This window comes from Balaenoptera musculus, chromosome 19 (genome assembly GCF_009873245.2).
Source record: "Balaenoptera musculus isolate JJ_BM4_2016_0621 chromosome 19, mBalMus1.pri.v3, whole genome shotgun sequence".
NCBI classification, from domain to species: domain Eukaryota; kingdom Metazoa; phylum Chordata; class Mammalia; order Artiodactyla; family Balaenopteridae; genus Balaenoptera; species Balaenoptera musculus.
In genome coordinates, this window is record NC_045803.1 from 14,481,238 (window position 1) to 14,501,221 (window position 19,984).

The 19,984-nt window shown below is 46.5% G+C and overlaps 1 protein-coding gene and 1 long non-coding RNA gene across 3 annotated transcripts in view; one reads left to right on the forward strand and one right to left on the reverse strand.

The window, feature by feature from the left end:
* Positions 1 to 19,984, reverse strand: part of RYR1 (ryanodine receptor 1) — a 116,670-nt gene that overhangs the window by 23,713 nt on the left and 72,973 nt on the right. For both annotated transcript variants that reach the window (XM_036832499.1, XM_036832498.1), the window contains 13 exons: positions 19,926 to 19,977; positions 19,725 to 19,793; positions 18,275 to 18,374; positions 17,887 to 17,966; positions 17,717 to 17,793; positions 17,023 to 17,096; positions 16,364 to 16,381; positions 15,102 to 15,182; positions 11,591 to 11,679; positions 11,368 to 11,496; positions 11,175 to 11,279; positions 8,825 to 8,906; positions 6,501 to 6,688 (listed from right to left, as the gene is read on the reverse strand). In XM_036832499.1, the coding sequence (XP_036688394.1) occupies positions 6,501 to 6,688; positions 8,825 to 8,906; positions 11,175 to 11,279; positions 11,368 to 11,496; positions 11,591 to 11,679; positions 15,102 to 15,182; positions 16,364 to 16,381; positions 17,023 to 17,096; positions 17,717 to 17,793; positions 17,887 to 17,966; positions 18,275 to 18,374; positions 19,725 to 19,793; positions 19,926 to 19,977 (1,144 nt within the window). The remainder of the gene's footprint in view (positions 1 to 6,500; positions 6,689 to 8,824; positions 8,907 to 11,174; positions 11,280 to 11,367; positions 11,497 to 11,590; positions 11,680 to 15,101; positions 15,183 to 16,363; positions 16,382 to 17,022; positions 17,097 to 17,716; positions 17,794 to 17,886; positions 17,967 to 18,274; positions 18,375 to 19,724; positions 19,794 to 19,925; positions 19,978 to 19,984) is intronic.
* On the forward strand, positions 15,349 to 17,593 carry LOC118884704. The gene is made up of 2 exons (XR_005017360.1): positions 15,349 to 16,161; positions 17,159 to 17,593. It is a non-coding gene; the product is annotated as an uncharacterized LOC118884704 (long non-coding RNA).

The following is a 19,984-nucleotide window of genomic DNA, read 5'->3' on the forward strand; positions in this document are numbered from 1 at the left end:
ATGTCCAGAGATATGAACATCAAGAGGATAACTGTGGCAGCCTTTGAAGAGGCGGGATGAGAGTAGGGTTGGGTGTGGGGACCAAAGATAACCTCAACCATAGCTATAAGTTCTGAATTTATCTACAAAAGGACTGTATCCCTGTATTATCTATTCTGTTAAAAATTAATAAAATATTTTAAATGATTTTCTACATAAAAATCAAGTCTTATGCATGGCCAACCCTCTCCCCCCAAAGCCAACCAGCCAACCAACCAACCAACCAACCAACAAAACAAACCACCATAAGAAAGTCAAAAGACAAATGATGAACTAGAAAAAAGAAGTACACCTCATATCACTAACAAAGTTATAATCAGCCAAATATAGAAATCAAGAAGAAAAACACCAACATCCCAAAAGAAAAGTAAGCCAAAGCCATGGTCAGTTCACTGAACAAGTAATACAAAAGAAGTAACATGAAAAGATGCCTAATTACACTCGTAACAGGAGAAATGTGAATTAAAACTGCACTCAGTACCCCTTTTCACCTATCAGATTGGCAAAAATCCAAATATTTGACAATGCGGTCTGGTGGTGAGGCTGTGGGAAAACAGGCAGTCTCACATTTTGCTAATGAGAAGGAAAAATGCACGGCAAGATCTGTCCGAATGACAAACGCATTTACCCTTTAACCCAGCAATCCCACTTTTGGAAGTTTACCTTTAGATATAACTGCACGTACAAAATGATGTACATACAAAGGTAATTGTTCTAGCCAGCATTGCTAGTGGCCCATATAGAGCCTTCCTCAACACTCTTACTTCCATCTGCTGGAAATCAGCAGTACAAATTTACAATATCTGTCCTATAAACGGCACCTTTGTACAGTGCACAACTTGCACAACTATCCATGGCCGCCCTAATGACAGCATGTGTTGTAATGGCAAAAGACTGGGAAAAAGTGAGTGTCCATCAACAGGGAATAATCAAATAAACCATAATATATACACAAAGTGGAGTACTGGATACCTATAAAAAATAATCAGGACACTCCCTATATCTCTAGAATATATTGTTAAGTGATACAGGCCAATGTATATAGCTTACTACCTATTATGTAAGAAAAGAGGAAAATAATATCTGGAGAAAATGATAGAAGGATACAAAAGAAACTAATGCTTACTCACAGCAGTGGGGGTGAAGGAAGCGTAGGTTGAGAGAGGGGTGGGAATGAGACTTCTCACACTTCATACTTTGTTATATTTTACTCTAAAAATTATGTGAATGTATTATTTATTCAAAAAATAAAGCCAATGCACTTTTAAAGTTACAGATTGTTTGTGACTTTGTGAAACAGATATTGAGCTACAAAATGTTGTGTACATGACATCAAATCTTGTGATTTGTGAAACCCTGAATAGTCAGGAGGGATCTTTACCCAGTTTTTAAAAATTCACCTTATAACTGAAAGTTTGTACCCTTTCACCAACCTCTCCCTTTTTCCACCACCTCCCAGCTTATGGAAACCACTCACTTTTCTACTCTCTGTTTCTGAGTTTGACTTTTATTTTTAGATTTCACATAAGTGATACCATGCAGTATTTGTCTTTCTCTGGCTGGCTTATTTCACTTAGCATAATGCCCTCCAGGTTCATCCATGTTGCTGCAAATGACAAGATTTCCAGCCTTATCCAAGGCTGAATGATATTTCACACACACACATACACACATACCACATCTTCTTTATCCATTCATCCATTGACAGATACTTAGGTTGATTTCACACCTTGGCTATTGTGAATAATGCTGCAATGAATGTGAGAGTGCAAACATCACTTTGCAATTATAGTCTCATTTCCTTTGGATAGATACCCAGAAATGGGATTCCTGGGTCCTACTGTAGTTCTGTTTTTAATTTCCTGAGGAACTTCCATTCTGTTTTCCATAGTGGTTGCACCAGTTTACACCAGTTCCCACCAACAATGGACAAAGATTCCCTTTTCTCTACATCCTTGCCACACTTGTTATCTCTTGTTTTTTTGATAACACCCATCCTAACAGATGTGAGGTGACATCTCACTGTGGTTTTGATTTGCACTTTCCTGATGATTAGTGATATTTAGCACCTTTTCTTGTACCTGTTGGCCATTCGTATGTCTTCTTTGGAAAAATGTCTATTCAGGTCCTTTGCCCATTTTTAAATTGGGTTATTGGTTTTATTGCTTTTGAGCTATAATGACTTCTTTGTATATTTTGGATATTAACCCCGTATTAAATATGTGGTTGGCAAATATTTTCTTCCATTCCGTAAGTTGCCTTTTTTTTTTTGTCGATGGTTTCCTTTGCTGAGTAGAGTCATTTTAAAATTATAAATGATGGGACTTTAGCTCCTGCATCGTCGTTTTTGGTTCTCTTGCAGTCCCTACTGAGACTCTCACCCTAACCTGCCAGTCTTGAGAGTCGAGCTGGGACTCCCCAGAGAGGGCCTGGCACCCAGGAGGTGCTCATTGACTGTTTATTAGGCTAGATTAGTGGATGAATCTGGAGGCAGTGTACTCTGGAGCCAGACTGCCTGAGTTCTAATCCCAGCTTTGTTACTTATCAGTTGTGTGACCTTAAGCACAGCACTTTAACCTTCCTGTGCCTCATTTTCCACTTCTGCAAAATGGGAATAAAAAATAGTCCTTACTGGGACTTCCCTGGTGGTCCAGTGGTTAAGAATCCGCCAATGCAGGGGACACGGGTTCGAGCCCTGGTCCAGGAAGATCCCACATGCCGCGGGAGCAACTAAGCCCGTGCGCCACAACTACTGAGCCTGCGCTCTAGAGCCCATGAGCCGCAACTACTGAAGCCCACACGCCTAGAGCCTGTGGTCCACAACAAGAGAAGCCACCACAGTGAGAAGCCCGCGCCCCGCAACAAAGAGTAGTCCCCGCTCACCGCAACTAGAGAAAGCCCGCGCGCAGCAACGAAGACCCAACGCAGCCAAAAAAAAAAAAGTCCTTACTACCTAAGGGTTACTGTAAATTAACATTCATTTACACACAGGACCTGGCACAGAGTGAGAACATCATACATATTAGCTCTTCTTCCTGAAGGTGCAGGGCTCAGGGACAGCGATGTTTAAGAGGCTGAGAGGGCGACAGGAATAAAGATGCAGACTTACTAAAGAACGGACTTGAGGACACGGGGAGGGGGAAGGGTAAGCTGGGACGAAGTGAGAGAGTGGCATGGACATATATACACTACCAAATGTAAAACAGATAGCTAGTGGGAAGCAGCCGCATAGCACAGGGAGATCAGCTTGGTGCTTTGTGACCACCTAGATGGGTGGGATAGGGAGGGTGGGAGGGAGGGAGACGCAAGAGGGAGGAGATATGGGGATATATGTATATGTATAGCTGATTCACTTTGTTATAAAGCAGAAAGTAACACACCATTGTAAAGCAATTATACTCCAATAAAGATGTTTAAAAAAAAAAAAACGCTGTGAGGGATTGGCAGGGAAGGTGAGGGTCCCACGAATGCGTGGCACAGACGCCCAGGGGAGCAAGGCATTGCCGAGGGGGAGGAAATGGCCGACTGTGGCAAATGCTGCCAAGATGACAAGTCAGAGGAGAGATTTAGGGTGAAGAGATCACTGATGATCTTAGCTGGCGTAGTTTCAGGAGAGTGACAGGGACAGAAGCCCCGAATCAGAGAAGGAGTGGGAGGTGAGAAAGGAGTGAGCGAGGGTAGATAGCTCTTGGGAGGCGTGGCTGAGAAGCGGGGAGAGAGAGAGGCAGGGAGGCTCTCAGAGGACAACTGGGAGGCATGGGGCACTTTGTATTCAACTCAGGAGACCCTGGGTTTATTTAAATGCTGACGGACAACAGTGATTGCAATCTCTAGAATAAAATAAAAAGCCATGAGTCTATACCCATACAAATGAATGAATGAATGAATGAACAAACAAACAAGCAAATAAATAAATGGAGGAGAAGGCAAAAACTCTTCCTTACAGTAAAATGGTACCTAATGTGTGGAGAAAAGGGAACCCTCTTACACTGTTGGTGGGAATGTAAATTGGTGCAGCCACTATGGAAAACAGTATGGAGGATTCTCATAGAACTAAAAATAGAGTTGCCATATGATCCAGCAATCCTACTCCTGGGCATACACCCAGACAAAACTATATTTCAAAAAGATACATGCACCCCTATGTTCATAGCAGCACTATTTACAATAGCCAGGACATGGAAACAACCTAAATGTCCATTGACAGATGAATGGATAAAGAAGATGTGGTCCAAATATACAGTGGAATATTACTCAGCCATAAAAAAGAATAAAATAATGACATTTGCAGCAACATGGATGAACCTAGAGATTATCATACTAAGCAAACTAAGTCAGAAAGAGAAAGACAAATACCATATGATAGCACTTATGTGTGAATCTAAAATATGACACAAATGAACATATCTGTGAAACAGAAACAGACTCACGGATATAGAGAACAGACTTGTGGTTGCCAAGGGAGAGGGGGAGGTGGGGGAGGGAAGGATTGGTAGTTTGGGATTAGCAGATCCAAACTATTACATGTAGGATGGATAAACAACAAGGTCCTACTCTATAGCACAGGGAACTATACTCAATATCCTGTGGTGATCAAACATAATGGAAAAGAATATGAAAAAGAATATATATATATATATGTATAACCGAATCACTTTGCTATACTGTAGAAATTAACACAACATTTTATTGCAATATGGTAAGTCAACCATACTGCAATAAAATGAAAAAAGGTACCTGGTAAAGGTAAAGGGTACAGGGAAATTAGAAAACCACCATTTATCAACTGCCATAGTAATAATCGTGGAGACAAGTATCACTGATAGATGGTAACCCTGAGAGGGTGCGCAGGATATTTACATAGTCTCAAAGCACATCTTCACAAGATACCAAGGGGAACGACAGTATCATTACAGTGGAGACTCTGGTAAACACCACCTTCACCATGTGACCAAGCTAACACCAACTGTAATGGGAAGAACCAACATCACATGCCTCCTGATACGACGCACTGAGAAAGACATAGCCCTCCTCTGATAGTCCTGCCAAAGGCGTATAACCTGAATCGAATCACAAGGAAAACTCAGACAAACCCACACTGAGGGCCATCCTATAAAACAACTGGCCTCTATTTTTCAAAAATATCAAGATCATAAGAGGCAAAGACAGATCAAGGAAGGGTTCCAGATTGAAGGGAGCTAAAGAGACAGGATGCCTAAGTGCAATCCCTGATCCTGGACTGGATCCTTGACAAGGAAAAAAATTTCTTCAAGAGCAAAAACTGAATAAAGTCTGTAGATAGCAGGATTGTCTCAGTGTTGGTTTCCTGATTTGCATAATTGTTTTGTGGTTATGTAAGGGAATGAACTTGTTCTCAGGAGATACACACTGAAGTATTTAGAGGTAAAGAGGAATCATGATAGAGCAAATGAGGTAAAAAGTTAACATTTGGGGGACTTCCCTGGTGGTCCAGTGGCTGAGATTCCGAGCTCCCAATGCAGGGGTCCCTGGTCAGGGAACTAGATCCCACACGCCGCAACTAAGAGCCTGCATGCCGCAATTAAAGATCCCATATGCTGCAACTAAAAGATCCCGCACACCGCAACGAAGACCCTTGTGCTGCAACTAAGACCCAGCACAGCCAAATAAATAAATAAATAAATAAATAAATAAATTTTTAAAAAAGCTAACATTTGGGCAATCCGGGTGAAAAGGTATTCAGAAATTTTATGTACTGTTCCTGCAACTCCTCCATAAGACTGAAGTTATTTCAAAAGAAAAATTTAACAAAATGGTGATGGAAAAGATCTGGCAGTAATAATAGTAATAATAGGTAACATCTCTTGTACTCTCCTGTGTTCCAGGCACTGTCCAGGCTCTGTTCACCCACTGCCTAACCTCAAAGCAGTCCTGTGAAACAGTTAATGTTATTATCTTAGTCCCATTTCACAGAAGAGCCTGAGGCTTAGAGCGGATGAGTGGCTTACCTGGGGTGGAAGGGTTGGCAGAGGCAGGTGAGTGGGCTTCTGGACAGAGCTGGTTCCTGCTTTTCCCTCCTAACAGCCTCATTATTTAGACCTGCAATGGTCATTAGTGACTGCCTCTCCCGTTAGTCTATAAGCCCCATGAAGGCAGGGCTGTGTCTGTCTCAGTCATTGCTGTGTCCATGGTACCAGCACAGAGCCCAACACAGAGGAGAAACCCAATAGATGTTTATCAACTGAATAACTGATCTCTATTTATAATAATGATAATATTATGACTGTTAATAATGATAATAGAAATAAGGTTTTCATTTGTGTTAATGCATTTCGTCTTCAAAACAAGTCCAAGGATGGTTTTATCCCCATTTTACAGATAAGGAAACTGAGGCATCCAGAGAAGTCTCTTGCCTACAGCAGGCAGCCAGGAAGGGCATGACTGGCACTTGGCACTCCACCCATCCGCCTTCCAGTACTCACCTTCTGGAAGTCCTTCTTGGAGATGAGGCCACGGGGATCAGTGACGTAGTCCTGGAAGGCCTCAGAGCCCACAATGTCCTTGAGTTTCAGGAACATGTCGAAGAACTTGAGGATCATCTCCACATTGGATGAGGATTCCACAAGCATGTCCACCATCTGCCGGGCAATCATGCCGTTCACCACGTTCCCTGCAGGCAGCCCCAGGTCAGTGTGGCTCAACAGAGCCTCCTTTCTGGATCCCCATTGGGCTTGCCTCCCTCTCCAGCTCAGGAGCCACCAGGATCCACTGTGCTGGTGGAAGCTTCCCTGGCCAGCTCCTGTACCTCCCCTCAGAGGGCAAGGGTCACTTTCTGATCTGCCTCAGCATCAGGTGTGAACCTGGCTGATTCTGTCTATGTCCTCCTCCCCGGATAGCTGGGGGAGTCATCAACAAAGATAACAATGGCATAAACTAATGGCGGGTCCAGATGCCATGCCAAGTGCTGCACTGACACGACCTCATCTTTGTAAGGAACGTGTGTCACTATTCATTTTTATAGATGAGGAAACAGACTCAGAGAAAGTCTCAAACTCAGGTTTACACAGCCAGTAAGGGGGTGGGGAGGACTTGAACCCAGAGCTGCATGACCTCAGAGCTCACACCACCTAAGCCTTCCACTAGCCCACAGAGGCCAGGCGGGTCCACAGATGAGTGAGGTAGGCCAAAGACAAGACAACAGGGAGAGGTGGAGACTGTGGTAAACTGGGACCCCACACCCCCTCTAAAGCAAACTGGTTCCAACTTCTTTTTTTTAACAGAATTTTATTTATATTTATGTTTATTCATTTATTTTTTGGCTGTGCCACACAGCTTGCGGGATCTTACTTCTGCCACCAGGGACTGAACCCGGGCCACAGCAGTGAAAACCCCGAACCCTAACCACTGGACCGCCAGGGAACTCCCCAAACTGGCTCCAGCTTCTTTTTGCACCTTTCAATTTTCATATAATTTCAAATTTACATGTAGCTCACAAGAATAGTGCAAGGGGACCCTCATGTATTCCAGATTCATCAATTGTTTACATTTTGCCATGTTTGCTTTATAATACCTCTCCCTATTTTTTTTCACGGAACCATTAAGGACTAAGCTGCAGACACGAGGCCTTTTTACCCCTAAACATTTCCACATATATATTCTTAAAGACGAGGACATTCTCTTATATAATCATAGTGCAGTCATCAAAATCAGATTGAACATTGATATGACAGTTATTTAATCCAGTTCAGCTGATTTTTCCCATGTGAGAATGTGGACGCGTGGTCACCGAATCTTTCAATTTTTCAAGATAAATGTTTAAAGGGATTTTTGATTTTTAAATCGGATTTTTAAAAAATTAATTGATTATTTTTGGCTGTGTTGGGTCTTTGTTGCTGTGCGCGGGCTTTCTCTAGTTGTGGTGAGGGGGGGCTACTCTTCCTTGCGGTGTGTGGGCTTCTCCTTGCGGTGGCTTCTCCTGTTGTGGAGCACGGGCTCTAGGTACACGGGCTCAGTAGTTGTGGCTCACGGGCTCTAGAGCACAGGCTCAGTAGTTGTGGCGCACAGGCTCAGTTGCTCCGCGGCATGTGGGATCTTCCCGGACCAGGGTTGGAACCCATGTCCCCTGCATTGGCAGGTGGATTCTTAACCACTGTGCCACCAGGGAAGTCCCTTTAAATCTGATTTTTAAAAGCTGATGACTAGTTACCAAAAATTTAAAACATTGTAGGAGGATTATTCATTGCAACATGGTTTGTAATAGCAAAATGTTTTTTAAGAACCTTGAATGTCCATTGATAGGGGTGTGGTTAAATGAATCACTGTATCCCCATGCAATTAGTACTATGCAGCCATATAAAAGAATGAGGATGCTGTTATGAACCTCTATAGAAAAAAGTCTTTGTCTACAAGTTAAATAATTTTATTAATTAGTAATAAATTATGGTTGTTTTAAATCACTACGTTTTGGGGATATTTGTTAGGCAGCAAGAGCTAACTGACATATTCAGCAAATAAATAAATAAATAAATAAATATTCAGTGCATAAATTTTAAAAAGTGTCCAGGCCACCCACCTAATTAAGATTTCTCTGGCAATTCAATAAATTACTATATCTACAGTCAGGACCTGGCACATAATAAGTGCCCAATAAATGTTTGCTGGGCTTCTTATAGCAACTTAAATGCATTGACCCTCACATGATATCAGATGGGGTTGAAGGTTAGGCTCTCCTGGGTCTCAGAGGGCCATTTTCAGGATCATCTGAACATTTGTACCCTCCCCTTACCCCCACCCACTAGGAGTTTACCTTCTAGTAGTGACAGCAACATCACCACCATGTCCTTCTGTAGATCCAGCAGCTCCTTCAACAGCTCGATCTGGCTCGAGTCCTAGAAACCCCACATCCCAGCTTCGTGAGGGCTCTTCTCAGCAGAGATGCCTCCCTCACCTCCAGCTGCTTCCACCCACCCAGCAGGCCCTATGACCCCTTTTCTTTCCCCCTCTTACCTCCGAGGGGACCCGAGTCCAGACATGTTCCTCGGAAGCAGGGGAAAAGGCAGAGAGACAAGACTGTGGGGTGGGATTGGCACTTTGGGGGAAGTGGGCCCAACAGGTGACGTGTAAGGACAAGGGCTGGCAGGCAAGGAGGACTTGGAGGAGTATGGGGATCTGAGAGCAGATGCTTGGAACCAAGAGAGACAGAGACGGACAGGGGCAAATGCTGGGGACAGTGACACAGATCTGGGAAGGGATGAGAGTTCAGCACTGCGCCTGGCCTATGGTGGGTGCTTGACACATGTTTGTTGAATGAATGTGGGATAGAAAAAGTAGGACTCTGGGTTCAGGAAGAAGGCTGTGGGACACAGCTATGTGCTTTCTGGTAAGCCATTTGGGAAGAATGGCTCTCCTGTCACAGTGTCTCATGTAGGGCCCACAGAAGTCTCCAACATGGTCAAAGTTCTGCCCCATGGTCCCTATTTGTATTAGGTTGAGCTACATAAAATTGCCAGTCTTCAGTCATTTCTCACCAACAAAGTGGTAATTTCATATAGTTCTACCTAATGAAATGGAGGAAGGGGAAGGGTACCAGATAAATGGGATGTAAGTCTCCTTCTACCCCATGCTAGTTCTAGAGTTGCTGATTCTAATCCTAACACATTTCCACAGTTCCAAAGCTCTGCATTCTGACTCTAAGATTCCAACATTCCAGGATCTCAAGATCCTAAAATGGGTGAGTCCTGTGGTGTGTGCCTGTCCATGATGTAGCCCCTTGATTCTCTCAACAATCCCACTCTCAGAGCATATGGGACTAACCCCATCTTCCGGGTTCTAGGGGTGGGTATATAACCAGGACTGGCCAATCAGAGCTTTCTTTCCCCTGGCCAGGGTGATTGGTTCAGGAATGGGCATGTGACCTAGTAGTCCAATAAGAGAATATGGCAGATCTTTTCCTGGATCTAAAGAGGTGTTCTCTTCCCTCTGGAGCTGTTAGTGGAGCTCATGAAAGCCCAGGGCATCATTTTCCCAGCCCGTGGGGAGCACCTGCTTGAGAATGAAGCTAGAGAGGAGAGGGACATTTCTACTAACAGCACTATAGGCCCTGGATCTGATCTGTGATGTGAATTGATAAATTCTTTTCTTTTTATTCTTTTTTTGTAAGCTACCATTTTGAATTGGATTTCTAGCCCTTGCAATTTAACCTAGACTATGGCTGAGGCATTAATTCTGCAGGATTTGGAACTCTACATTAAGATACCAATATCCTCTAGAATTTTAAGATTACATCAACAGCCCCACTTGAACTCACTGACACTAAGAAATTGCATTCTTAAGTTCAACTCCTTTCAAAAGGTCAGATGACACCAGACAGGGTTTCTGCCAGCCCCTGTGGCACCTTTGAGTAAATTAGAAAAAGGCTTCCCTTCTTCAAGACTCTTTCCTGTTGGGAAATTATAATATACAGAATATTGCCATCTGCTGGAAAACTACTGTAATAAATACACCGATATATGTATGATGTTTAGGATGTGGATGGTGCCGTTTCAGATGCTGGGCCCTGCTGCAGCGCATATGGCAGCCTTGAATATGTGTACCAGACAGAAGCAGAGCAAATGGATAAGGTGTTTGTGAGGCATTGACAAGGCTGCAAAGGGGCGGGGGTGGTGGGGAAAAGGGGAGCACGAAGATGCTAGAGATGGGAGACGGGGCTCGACAGGGACCTTACATCATGGATGCCCTGGATAGATGTCATCTGCCGCAAGCAGAATAAAGAAGCAAAACACCCCTTCAGCCCCAGGCCCAGATCTAGAAGCCTACCCTCATCCTATCCCTAGTCCTGTCCGAATCTGGGTGACCTCATCAGAGAGGAAAGAGCACCAACCAATCATAGAGGAGCTCTGGACCAGAGCCGGCGGGCCCCAAACGTCAGACCAAGGGAACTGTAGATGGATAACCAGCCGACTGGCGGTGGCAGAGGAGGAGGCGGGGTCATGGAGAGAGCCAATCCAGAAGAAAGATGGATTTGGCCACGGAGAAGCGCCAGTCTGCAACCTGCCGGGAGCACTGGGGTGCGACACGGACCGATGGGACAAAACTCGGAAACGTGCCAGTTGGGGGACGCCTGGAAGCAGTTGGATGAAGAACAGAGAGGCCCGAACCTGAGCGAGCTTCATCATCATGTGGGCAAACACGTGCAGGAATCCCACCACGGCGTCCCAGAGGCGGCTGTGCGCTAGACTCTGCTGGTTCCCGGTGCAGGGCCCCTGTGGGGCAGAGAGAGGCTCTACGTGAGCACGAGGCAGGGCGCGGGATGCGGAACTGCCCCGCCCCGCCCCAGCGGGCGAGCCCTACCTGAATGTATTCGGTGAGGCTGTTGAACACCTGTTTAGCCACCGACATGGCCTTGGAAAAGTTCCTCTTGCCCTGCTCCTCAATGACATCCTTGCCCGAGTAGTACCAGTAGAAGTCGCTGATGGATTCCTGGGGGGCAGACACAGTGTGAGGGGCTGCTGGTGCCAACCATGGCCCAACAGACCCCGACCCGGGTCACACCTGGACGGCCTCACATCCTCACCTGAAGCCGCAGGAGGTAGTCCACAGTACAGATGATGATGTTAATAGTGGTTGTATTCCCTGTCTGTGTCCGTAGGTAGTTCTGGAAATCTAGGGAGATGAAAAGTCACTCATTTATTGAGCATCTACCATGTGCTAGGGGAGGTGCACAGGGAGTCCTTTATTCATTTATGCAATAAATGTTTATTGAGGGCCTATTGTATGCCGGAAGGCATATAATCATTAATTTACTTAATAACTTTATCAGTACCTACTATGTGTTAGGGGAAGATGGAGGATCATTTATCCATTTGTCTAATAAATATTTATTGAGGGCCTACTATGTGCCAGATGTGGTGGAGGGCCAGTCATTTACTCATTTTTTTCCCCAAAATATTTATTGAGCACCTACAATGTAGCAGGGGGAAATGGAGATACAGCCTTTGTTTGTTCACAAAAGTTTTTTACTGAATGCCTACTATGTGCCGGGGAGATCGGAGATTGGTTATTTATTCATTCATTTATCCAAAAAATATTTATTGAGCACCTACCAAGAACCAGAGGAGATAAGCATTTGTTATTTATTTGTTCATTTATTCAATATATATTTATTGAGCATATACTATATGCTAACGGGAGATGAAGATTGGTCACATACTTTGATACTACAAATTTCCTGAGCATTTATTATGTGCCCTGGAGATACAGCAGTAAAAGAAAACAAAGTCCCTGCCCTTGTGAAGTTTATATTATCATGTAGTAATTTTTCAGTCTTTTCTAACTGCAACCTACAGTAGGAAATCCAGTACATATTTACACTGAGACCCAGTACGCATGTCTAATCTGAAATTACATCCACATATACCTGAAACAGAAGTTTCACATACCCTTACTATGTGCCATACATTCTGCTATTTTCTGTCTTGTACTCGTCTAGTTAACTACAAATGAATTCTGAACTCAACCCACTATATGTGTAGTTCTCAACCTCCCAACCCTGATTGCACATTAGAACCACCTGGAGGATTTTAAATATCCCAGTGCTCAGACCCCATCCCAGACCAATTAAATTAGAATATCTGAGTGAAAGCTGATCTTTAGTGTCTTGTAAAGCTCCCCAGGCATACCAATGCGCAATTAGGAATGAGAACCTCTGTGATAAACTTGATTCACGACCCTCTGGTGAGTTGGTTCCCACTATGAAAAACATTGTTCTATGGCAGAAAGCTGATAACTGTTAGAGCTGAGTGATGGCTTCTTGGGGGCTTATTATACCATTCTCTCTACTTCAGTGTGTGGTTGAGGAGTTCTGGAATAATAATGATGATGATGATAAAGGTTGTGATGGGGGAAGCTCAGGGGGTTGGAGGAGCCCAGAGGAGATGCCTGACCCAGACAAGGTGGTCAGGGAGGGCTTCTTGGAGGAGGGGACCTCTGACCTCTGACCTGAAAGATGAGTAGGAGTTGACTGCGCAAATTCCTCGCTGTGTGACCTCAGGCAAGTTATTGAACCTCTCTGTGTGGCAGACTGTGCCTCGGTTCCCCCATATGTAACACGGTGGTCACAATAGGCCCTACTTTAAAGAGCTCTGGTGAGGTTTTAATGCTTTAGCATATATAATGAATTGAGGACAGAACCTGGTACATAAGTGCTCAATAAACAGTAGCTGTTCTTAAAGGGCCTTAAAGAGAGTGCTGAGGTTAAGAGCTGCACTTTGGAGCAGTGACTCTCAAAACATGGGCCCAGACCAGCAGCGTCAGCACCTTCCGGAAGGAAACCTGTTAGAAATGCAAATTCCTGGGCTCCGCCCCAGAATTACTAAATCGGAAAATCTGGGATGGGGTCCAAAAGTCTAGTTTAACAAGGCCTCCTGGTGATTCTTAGGTACGCTTGAGTTTGAGAACCACCTCTGTAGACTCATTTGCCAAATGACCAATTCATCAAATTATCAAGGCAATGAAAACAAGCTTCAGTTAAATCCTTTTGATGTTATAGCAATGTCATGTTGCCCAGGACGGCTTCAACAGCCCTTGAAAGTTTTTTTCTCCCAAAGTTTTACTTCCACCTGATTTCCCTATAGCCACTTCACAATCACTATATCAGGCTGAATGTCCATTTTGCCTGGTTTCACATTACAGATGAAAAGTATACTCAGATATTCAAGATTTTATAAGCAAATGGACAGGCTTTCCCATCAACCCTGTTTTCTAATTCCTTTTTCTGTGTTCATTTAAATCAGACTGTATGCCTAAATGGTTGATATGGCTCCCCGGCTTTTGTCTGCTCTGAATGGCACTGAATACTCAAGACATGCAAGGCCTCTGAGATTTGAAAGATATTTCAAATATTTATTCGACTGGGCTGGTTAATGAATCCACAAATTTGGGCAGAGGACCAGATTGCAAATTTGGTGGGAGAGAGAAATCCCACCGTAAGAACATTCTCATTTCCAAAAAGTCATAGACCCAGGGAATAAAATTCATTCTAAGCCCCAAAGACTGATTCCACCTTTGTTAAAGAAAGAAAACCCCAGTCACATGGCACAAAGGTATTTAATAAACCTTGAAGAAAAACTAGCTGTGGACATAAGAGCTTATGATAATACAAAACAATGGATCATGCTTTATCCTTTGTTGAAAAGAAAAAAGTAAAGATTAAAGATGTTTACCTTGAAGAACACTAGCCAAGTGGGGTGCAGGTTCTATGGAGGTTTGATTTATAATTACTCCCATTCTTGTCGTGAAGGTTAACTTCTGGGCAGTCTGTGGTTTCTTATCACCCACTAAGTGTTATAACCACAACCTTGAGACCGTACATGTTTGTCATAGGAAACTGCGTCGGGTACAATGTTTACTGTTCAGAATTTCAACTATTCCTTTAACGTAAGCTGTGTGCCACACGAGGTTATGTTTTCTCACCAATGATGTATTTAATTAACTTGCTGTGTCATCCTTGATCTGGTTATATTGCCTGAACCAGAACAAAAGTTGTGAAAACTCAAACTTGTTTAAGTTAGGAAAGAGTCTGTAGGCCTTCGTCGTGGCCAAGTATTTTATAAGCAAAATTAATAGGTGGTTCTAACAGATTCATTTAAAAATGCCAGGCAAATTTTCCCTCTACTGACCCAGAGTATGGCAATCTACCACATTTACTGAACTTTGGCAGCTGCTGCAAAATGCCTGTGGAAAAATGGCATGTGGCGAATTGCTCATTTGTGAAAATTGATTTTGGGCCAAATTGGGTTTTGGCAGATTGCTTTTGGGGAATTGGACTGGCTAGAGGAGGTGAAAGTGAAGCAAAGTGGCTAGGCTCCAGACATTCAAGAGAGATTTAGGAAGGTGGGCAGGCAGCACTTGACACTGGCTGAAAGTAAAGAATGAACGACAATGGGATTGAGGACAAGGCCTGGATGGGGGGGATTGAGGCCATCACTGATAAAGGGAAGAGGAGACTGGAGATTAACTCAGGCAACCCTTCCAGATCGACCCCAAACCCTGGCCTTCTCTCTCTGTCACCCAGCCCTCCTCCTCACCATTATTGTGCCCCTCGCAGAGCAATTGCAGGAATCGGAACAGGTCTTGGGTGAATTCATCATCTGCCATGACCTTCTCTCCTGGGTGGAAGAGGGGGGAAAGGGCCAGAAGGGATCAGATGCGCCAGGACACAGCACGCATGCACACGGCCCATGCACGCTGCACACGCATGCACGTGGCCCATGCACGCTGCACACGCATGCACACGGCCCATGCACGCTGCACACGCATGCACACGGCCCATGCACGCTGCACACGCATGCACACGGCCCATGCACGCTGCACACGCATGCAGAAAGCATGGGGCGCGCAGGGAGGAGCAGCCATCACTTTAAAGACAGCATGAGGTCCACGGGCATCCATGACACCAGAGTCCAGGACATCAGCAGATGGAAACTGAGGTGCCCTGAGTTATGAAGCTGGGGCCTCAACTGTCTGTCTACGATATCAGTGTCCCTTTGATGTCACCACCTGTGTGACAGCTGGGAGTGTCTGTCGACCTAGCAGAGGTTCGGGCTGCTGTTACCTCCCTCAGCCCCCCTCCAGGACGGCGTGGGGCGGTTAATGGATTATGGGGGTCAGAGTCACTTTCACGCAAAGGCTCTGAGCTGGAGGGGATTGAGCAGGGGGATGGGAATCCAAAGCCAGCCAATTGGCTCTGATGCCTTGAAAGCAGCCAATCCAGGAGAAGCAGAGGGGGAGGCGTGTAAACATGGGCCAATCAGAACGGGCATCTGAAAGAAGCCAATCACTGTGGGCTGTAGGGGAGGGAAGGCTAGATAGTGAAGGTTCGGGCCAACCAGAGCAGGCGCAGAGGAGGCACGCACACCAATCAGAGTGGCTGCTTGGGGGCAACCAGTCTGGTTGGTGGATGGGAGCCGCAGACTCGATCAACATGGGGTCGCGGGCGCAGACAGCAGGGCAGGTGGGAGAGGGGTTCACCCCACCTCGGGACTGAGAATCTGGGTCTGGAAGTCCGAGAACATCCGGCTGGAAAGGGATCTTTGCCATCTTCTCTAGCTTCTATTTTACACATGGGGAAACTGAGGCTTACGGAAGGTAAGAGTCCCATGTGTTGTTAGTGGCTAATCTGGGACCCGAATCTTGGTCTCTGGACCCCTGATCTCGAGACTTTCCTCGGGCATGGACCCTCCCTCCCCTGGGTGACCCAAATCCTCAGCCCCCAGGTGGAGGGGATGGTTCGGGGTTAGAAGCAAGGGGTGGCAGTAGCACAGCACGGGAAATGGACTAGGGGAATTACCGTTCTGGCGGTTGATGACTGGGGCAGCCAACAGGATGAGAGGAAGAAGCAGAAGAAAAGAGGGAAAAAGAAAGGCAGAAGGGGACAGAGAGACAGACAGAAAAACACACACAGAGACATGGTCAGGGATGAAGGCACAGACACAGAGAGAGAAACAACCCACAGAGAGAGAGAGCGACAAGGAGCAAGGAAGCAAAGAAGAGAACAAGAAGAGGGTAAAAGCAGAGAGGAAGAAAGAAGAGGGAAGAGAAAGAGAGAGATGGGTAGGTACAGGTGGAGAGGCAGGAGGCGAGGATCAGGGCAGAAAGGTTAGGCACGTCACAACACGGCAAAGAGGAGACTCGATTAACTCAGATTAGGGACATTAATGAGAGAACAGCAAGCAGGGCTGGAGACTTGGGGCATGTGGAGGGTGGGGTCCATGTGGTGATGGGTGAGAGAACACAGAAGGACACCCAGGGGTGGGACCATGGGGAGGGAGACTCTGGAGGAATGGGGGGGGGGCAGGACTGGGGACCACTGCAGGGGGGAAACCTGGGCATGCTCTTGGGGAGGGAAGGTGTCTTGGTGGAAGGGAGCTCTGGGCAATTGGGGGGGAGGGGGGTGGATCCTGAAAGAAGGGGATGCCCCAGGGAGAGGGAAGCCCAAGAAGGCCTCACCGGTTCCATCCTCATTCACCATGCCCAGCCCCTCTGCCTTGTTCTGTCTCTCGAAGGCATTGAGATCCAGGACACTGAGGGAAAGAAAGGAAAGATGGTGAAGATGTGCTGAGGCCTCTGCCCTCCTCTCTTCCAGAGACTGGTAGCTCCCCCACGGTGGAGGGTGGTGAGCTATCGTAAACCATGAGTGAGCTGAAATCAAGAGGAAGCAGAAACCAAGAGCTGAGAGAAGCTATGCAGTGGCAGCTGTGAGGTCAGGTGGGGCAAGGATGAAATGTATAAAAGTTGAAATCAGAAGGAAACAGAAACCATCAATTAGCAAAAGCTTCAGAGAGGCAGTGAAAGTCAGTCAACCGCAAGAGGAGAACAAAGGCAGACGGTAGTGGAGCCACACGAATAGGGGTCATCGGAAAGAGCCCCAAGTCCCTGCTGCCTGAGTGTCCCTTGAAGACTCAACAACCTTCCGGCTCCAGCTGTCTGGATCCTTAATACAACCCGTTCTTAAAGTCTGTGGCATTTTGCCTCCCTTATCGTTCCATGTGAATCCTTATAATAAACTCCCTATTATTTGCGCTGGTCTGAGTGTGTCCCTGTTCCTGGAACCAAGAGAACAGACCTGGAACCGGAGGTGGCGCGGGGACTGGGGGCTCAGCCACGCCAGGCAGCTTCACTAAAGACGTGCACTAGAGCCCACCTGCAGGTTTGCATCAGCGCCTGGATACTCTGGAAGAAGCCAACTTCCTTCTTGTCCTTCAGGTAATCCAGCATTTTCTGCAGAGGGGGTGGGAGTGGAGGGGGAACTGGGGGTCGCACAGGAACCTCCCACCCCTCCCAGCTCCCCTCCCAAGTCCCTTCGCCCATTACCTGCTGCACATCGGCATTGCCTCCGTTCAGGATGGAGATGCCCAGCTTCAGGGTGGAGGACACCATGGCGCCCGTCTCTCCTGGAGGGGATGGGTTGGGGGGTGGGGTAGGCAACGGATGGTCCACTCAGTTTGGGAGCAGGGTTCTTCACTCACCAGAAAACAGCCATCCCGGGGGATGTCAGAGAGTGGGGCAGAGGAGAGTGCAAGGGCGCGTATGCAGGGGTGATCAGCATTGAAGGAATTGGTGAGAAATTGCAAGGCAAGTGCGTGAGTGCAATCCACATGCATGAGGGGTGGGAGAGTGTGCCCGCTGGGTCCACAGGGGATGGGTGGGCTGGGGACAGGATGGGTTTACTCAGGAGGAGCTGAATGCACGTGCAGGGCACCTTTGCAGGCACTGATCATCTGGAGCACCATCTCCGCGGTGCCCCGGTTGTGCAGCCGCGCCTGCTGGTACAGGAGCCTCTGCTTCTCCATCTCTTTCTCCTGCAGCAGAGCCCGGCCCACGGAGCTGAGTGAGTCCAGGCTCACCAGCCCAGCCTTGCCCTCTCACAGGCTTGCCCTCACCGCTGCCCTTCCTGCTCCAGCCACATCCCCTGGCTCATTCCTTCAACTGTAAGCTCCTTCTATCATCCCCTGGGACTTAAGTCTGCGATTTGTCTCCTGCACCTACACAGGGCTGGGCATGGAGCAATTGTAACCTGGCCCCATGCACCTCCAAGGGGTCAACGGATAAAATCCCAGGGGTCTGTGAACATGGATGGGGAAAAAAGTTATATTTTTATATTTCCCACCCTCCATCTGAAATGTAGCATTTCCTTCCATTATGGATGAGGCCATAAATCACAGCAGTATTAGCAGAATCCATGGCTGTGTCATCCATACAAATCACAGATGTCTCCATATCACATCATTTTTGAAGACATCTCGAAACATCACTTTTTTTTTTTTTTGGCCGCACTGCGCAGCTTGCGGGATTGAACCCAGGCCCCCGGCATTGAAAGCACCGAGTCCTAACCACTGGACCACCAGGGAATTCCCTCGAAATATCACTTATGTTCATCACTACTTATCAGTTACCGTAGCTACTGGATCCACTGTTAGTTCTTGTTATTTGGTAGATTAATAAAGAAGTACAGCGATTACTGTATCACAAATTTTTAAAGCAATATTTTGACAACTATTTCAATATGCTTGTTTCCTCTGCTATGGATTCGTTTTATATATTTAAGTACATGATTCTGAGAAAGGATTCATCGGATGCCACAGGGGACCCTGACACAAAAAAGGTTGAGAAACTTGGGGAAATGTTTGCTGATCACCTTAATGAGTGAAAGGATGGGTTAATTGCATTTACTAGCTCTTTCTCACTGCCTGGCCTTTGCGTATGCTGTGCCCCTACCTGGAACACCTTTCCCTTTTTCTTCAACTGGCACATTCCTTCTATCCTTCTGCTCAGACATCCCTTCCTCTGAGAAACCCTCCCTGAAACCCTTGCCCCCGGGCTGGATCAGGCGTCTTGCCTGGGCCCGCATGACCCCCTGAGCTTCCCTGGCTTCCCCCTGCCTTGACCCCTCTGCCCGTGCCTCCCCATTCCCGCCCTGACCATTTTGCTGGAGCTCCCCTCATCACCACGGTGGACACTCTGTGCTGTTACTGTCTGCTTGATGTAGCTGTCTCCCCAGTAGACTGGCCTGGCCGCTGCTATGTGCCCAACATCACCCAGCCCAGGGCCGGGCCCAGAGCATTGCTCTGTGAACACATGCTGACTGAATGGGGGATAATGAAGTCAGGATCCCCCATCCCTTTCTTCAGGGACTACTTGATCCCACCTACCTCAAAGGAAAGCTCAACCTCCTCTTCTTCAGCTTCGCCATTCTCCCCTCCCTCCTCCAGGTGGCAGCTCTGGGGATAGGGCATCAGTTAGAGATGATGGTGAACAGAAGAGATACCCCAGGCCAGTTCCAGCCCTTTCAGTGGACAGGCATTGCAGCTGAGGGGGAAGGGAACCTGCCCTAAATGGGGGCAGGGCCTCACCTTTGCCATGATATCGGCATACGCTATATACAAGTAATCTTCATCCAGTTTGCTGAGGA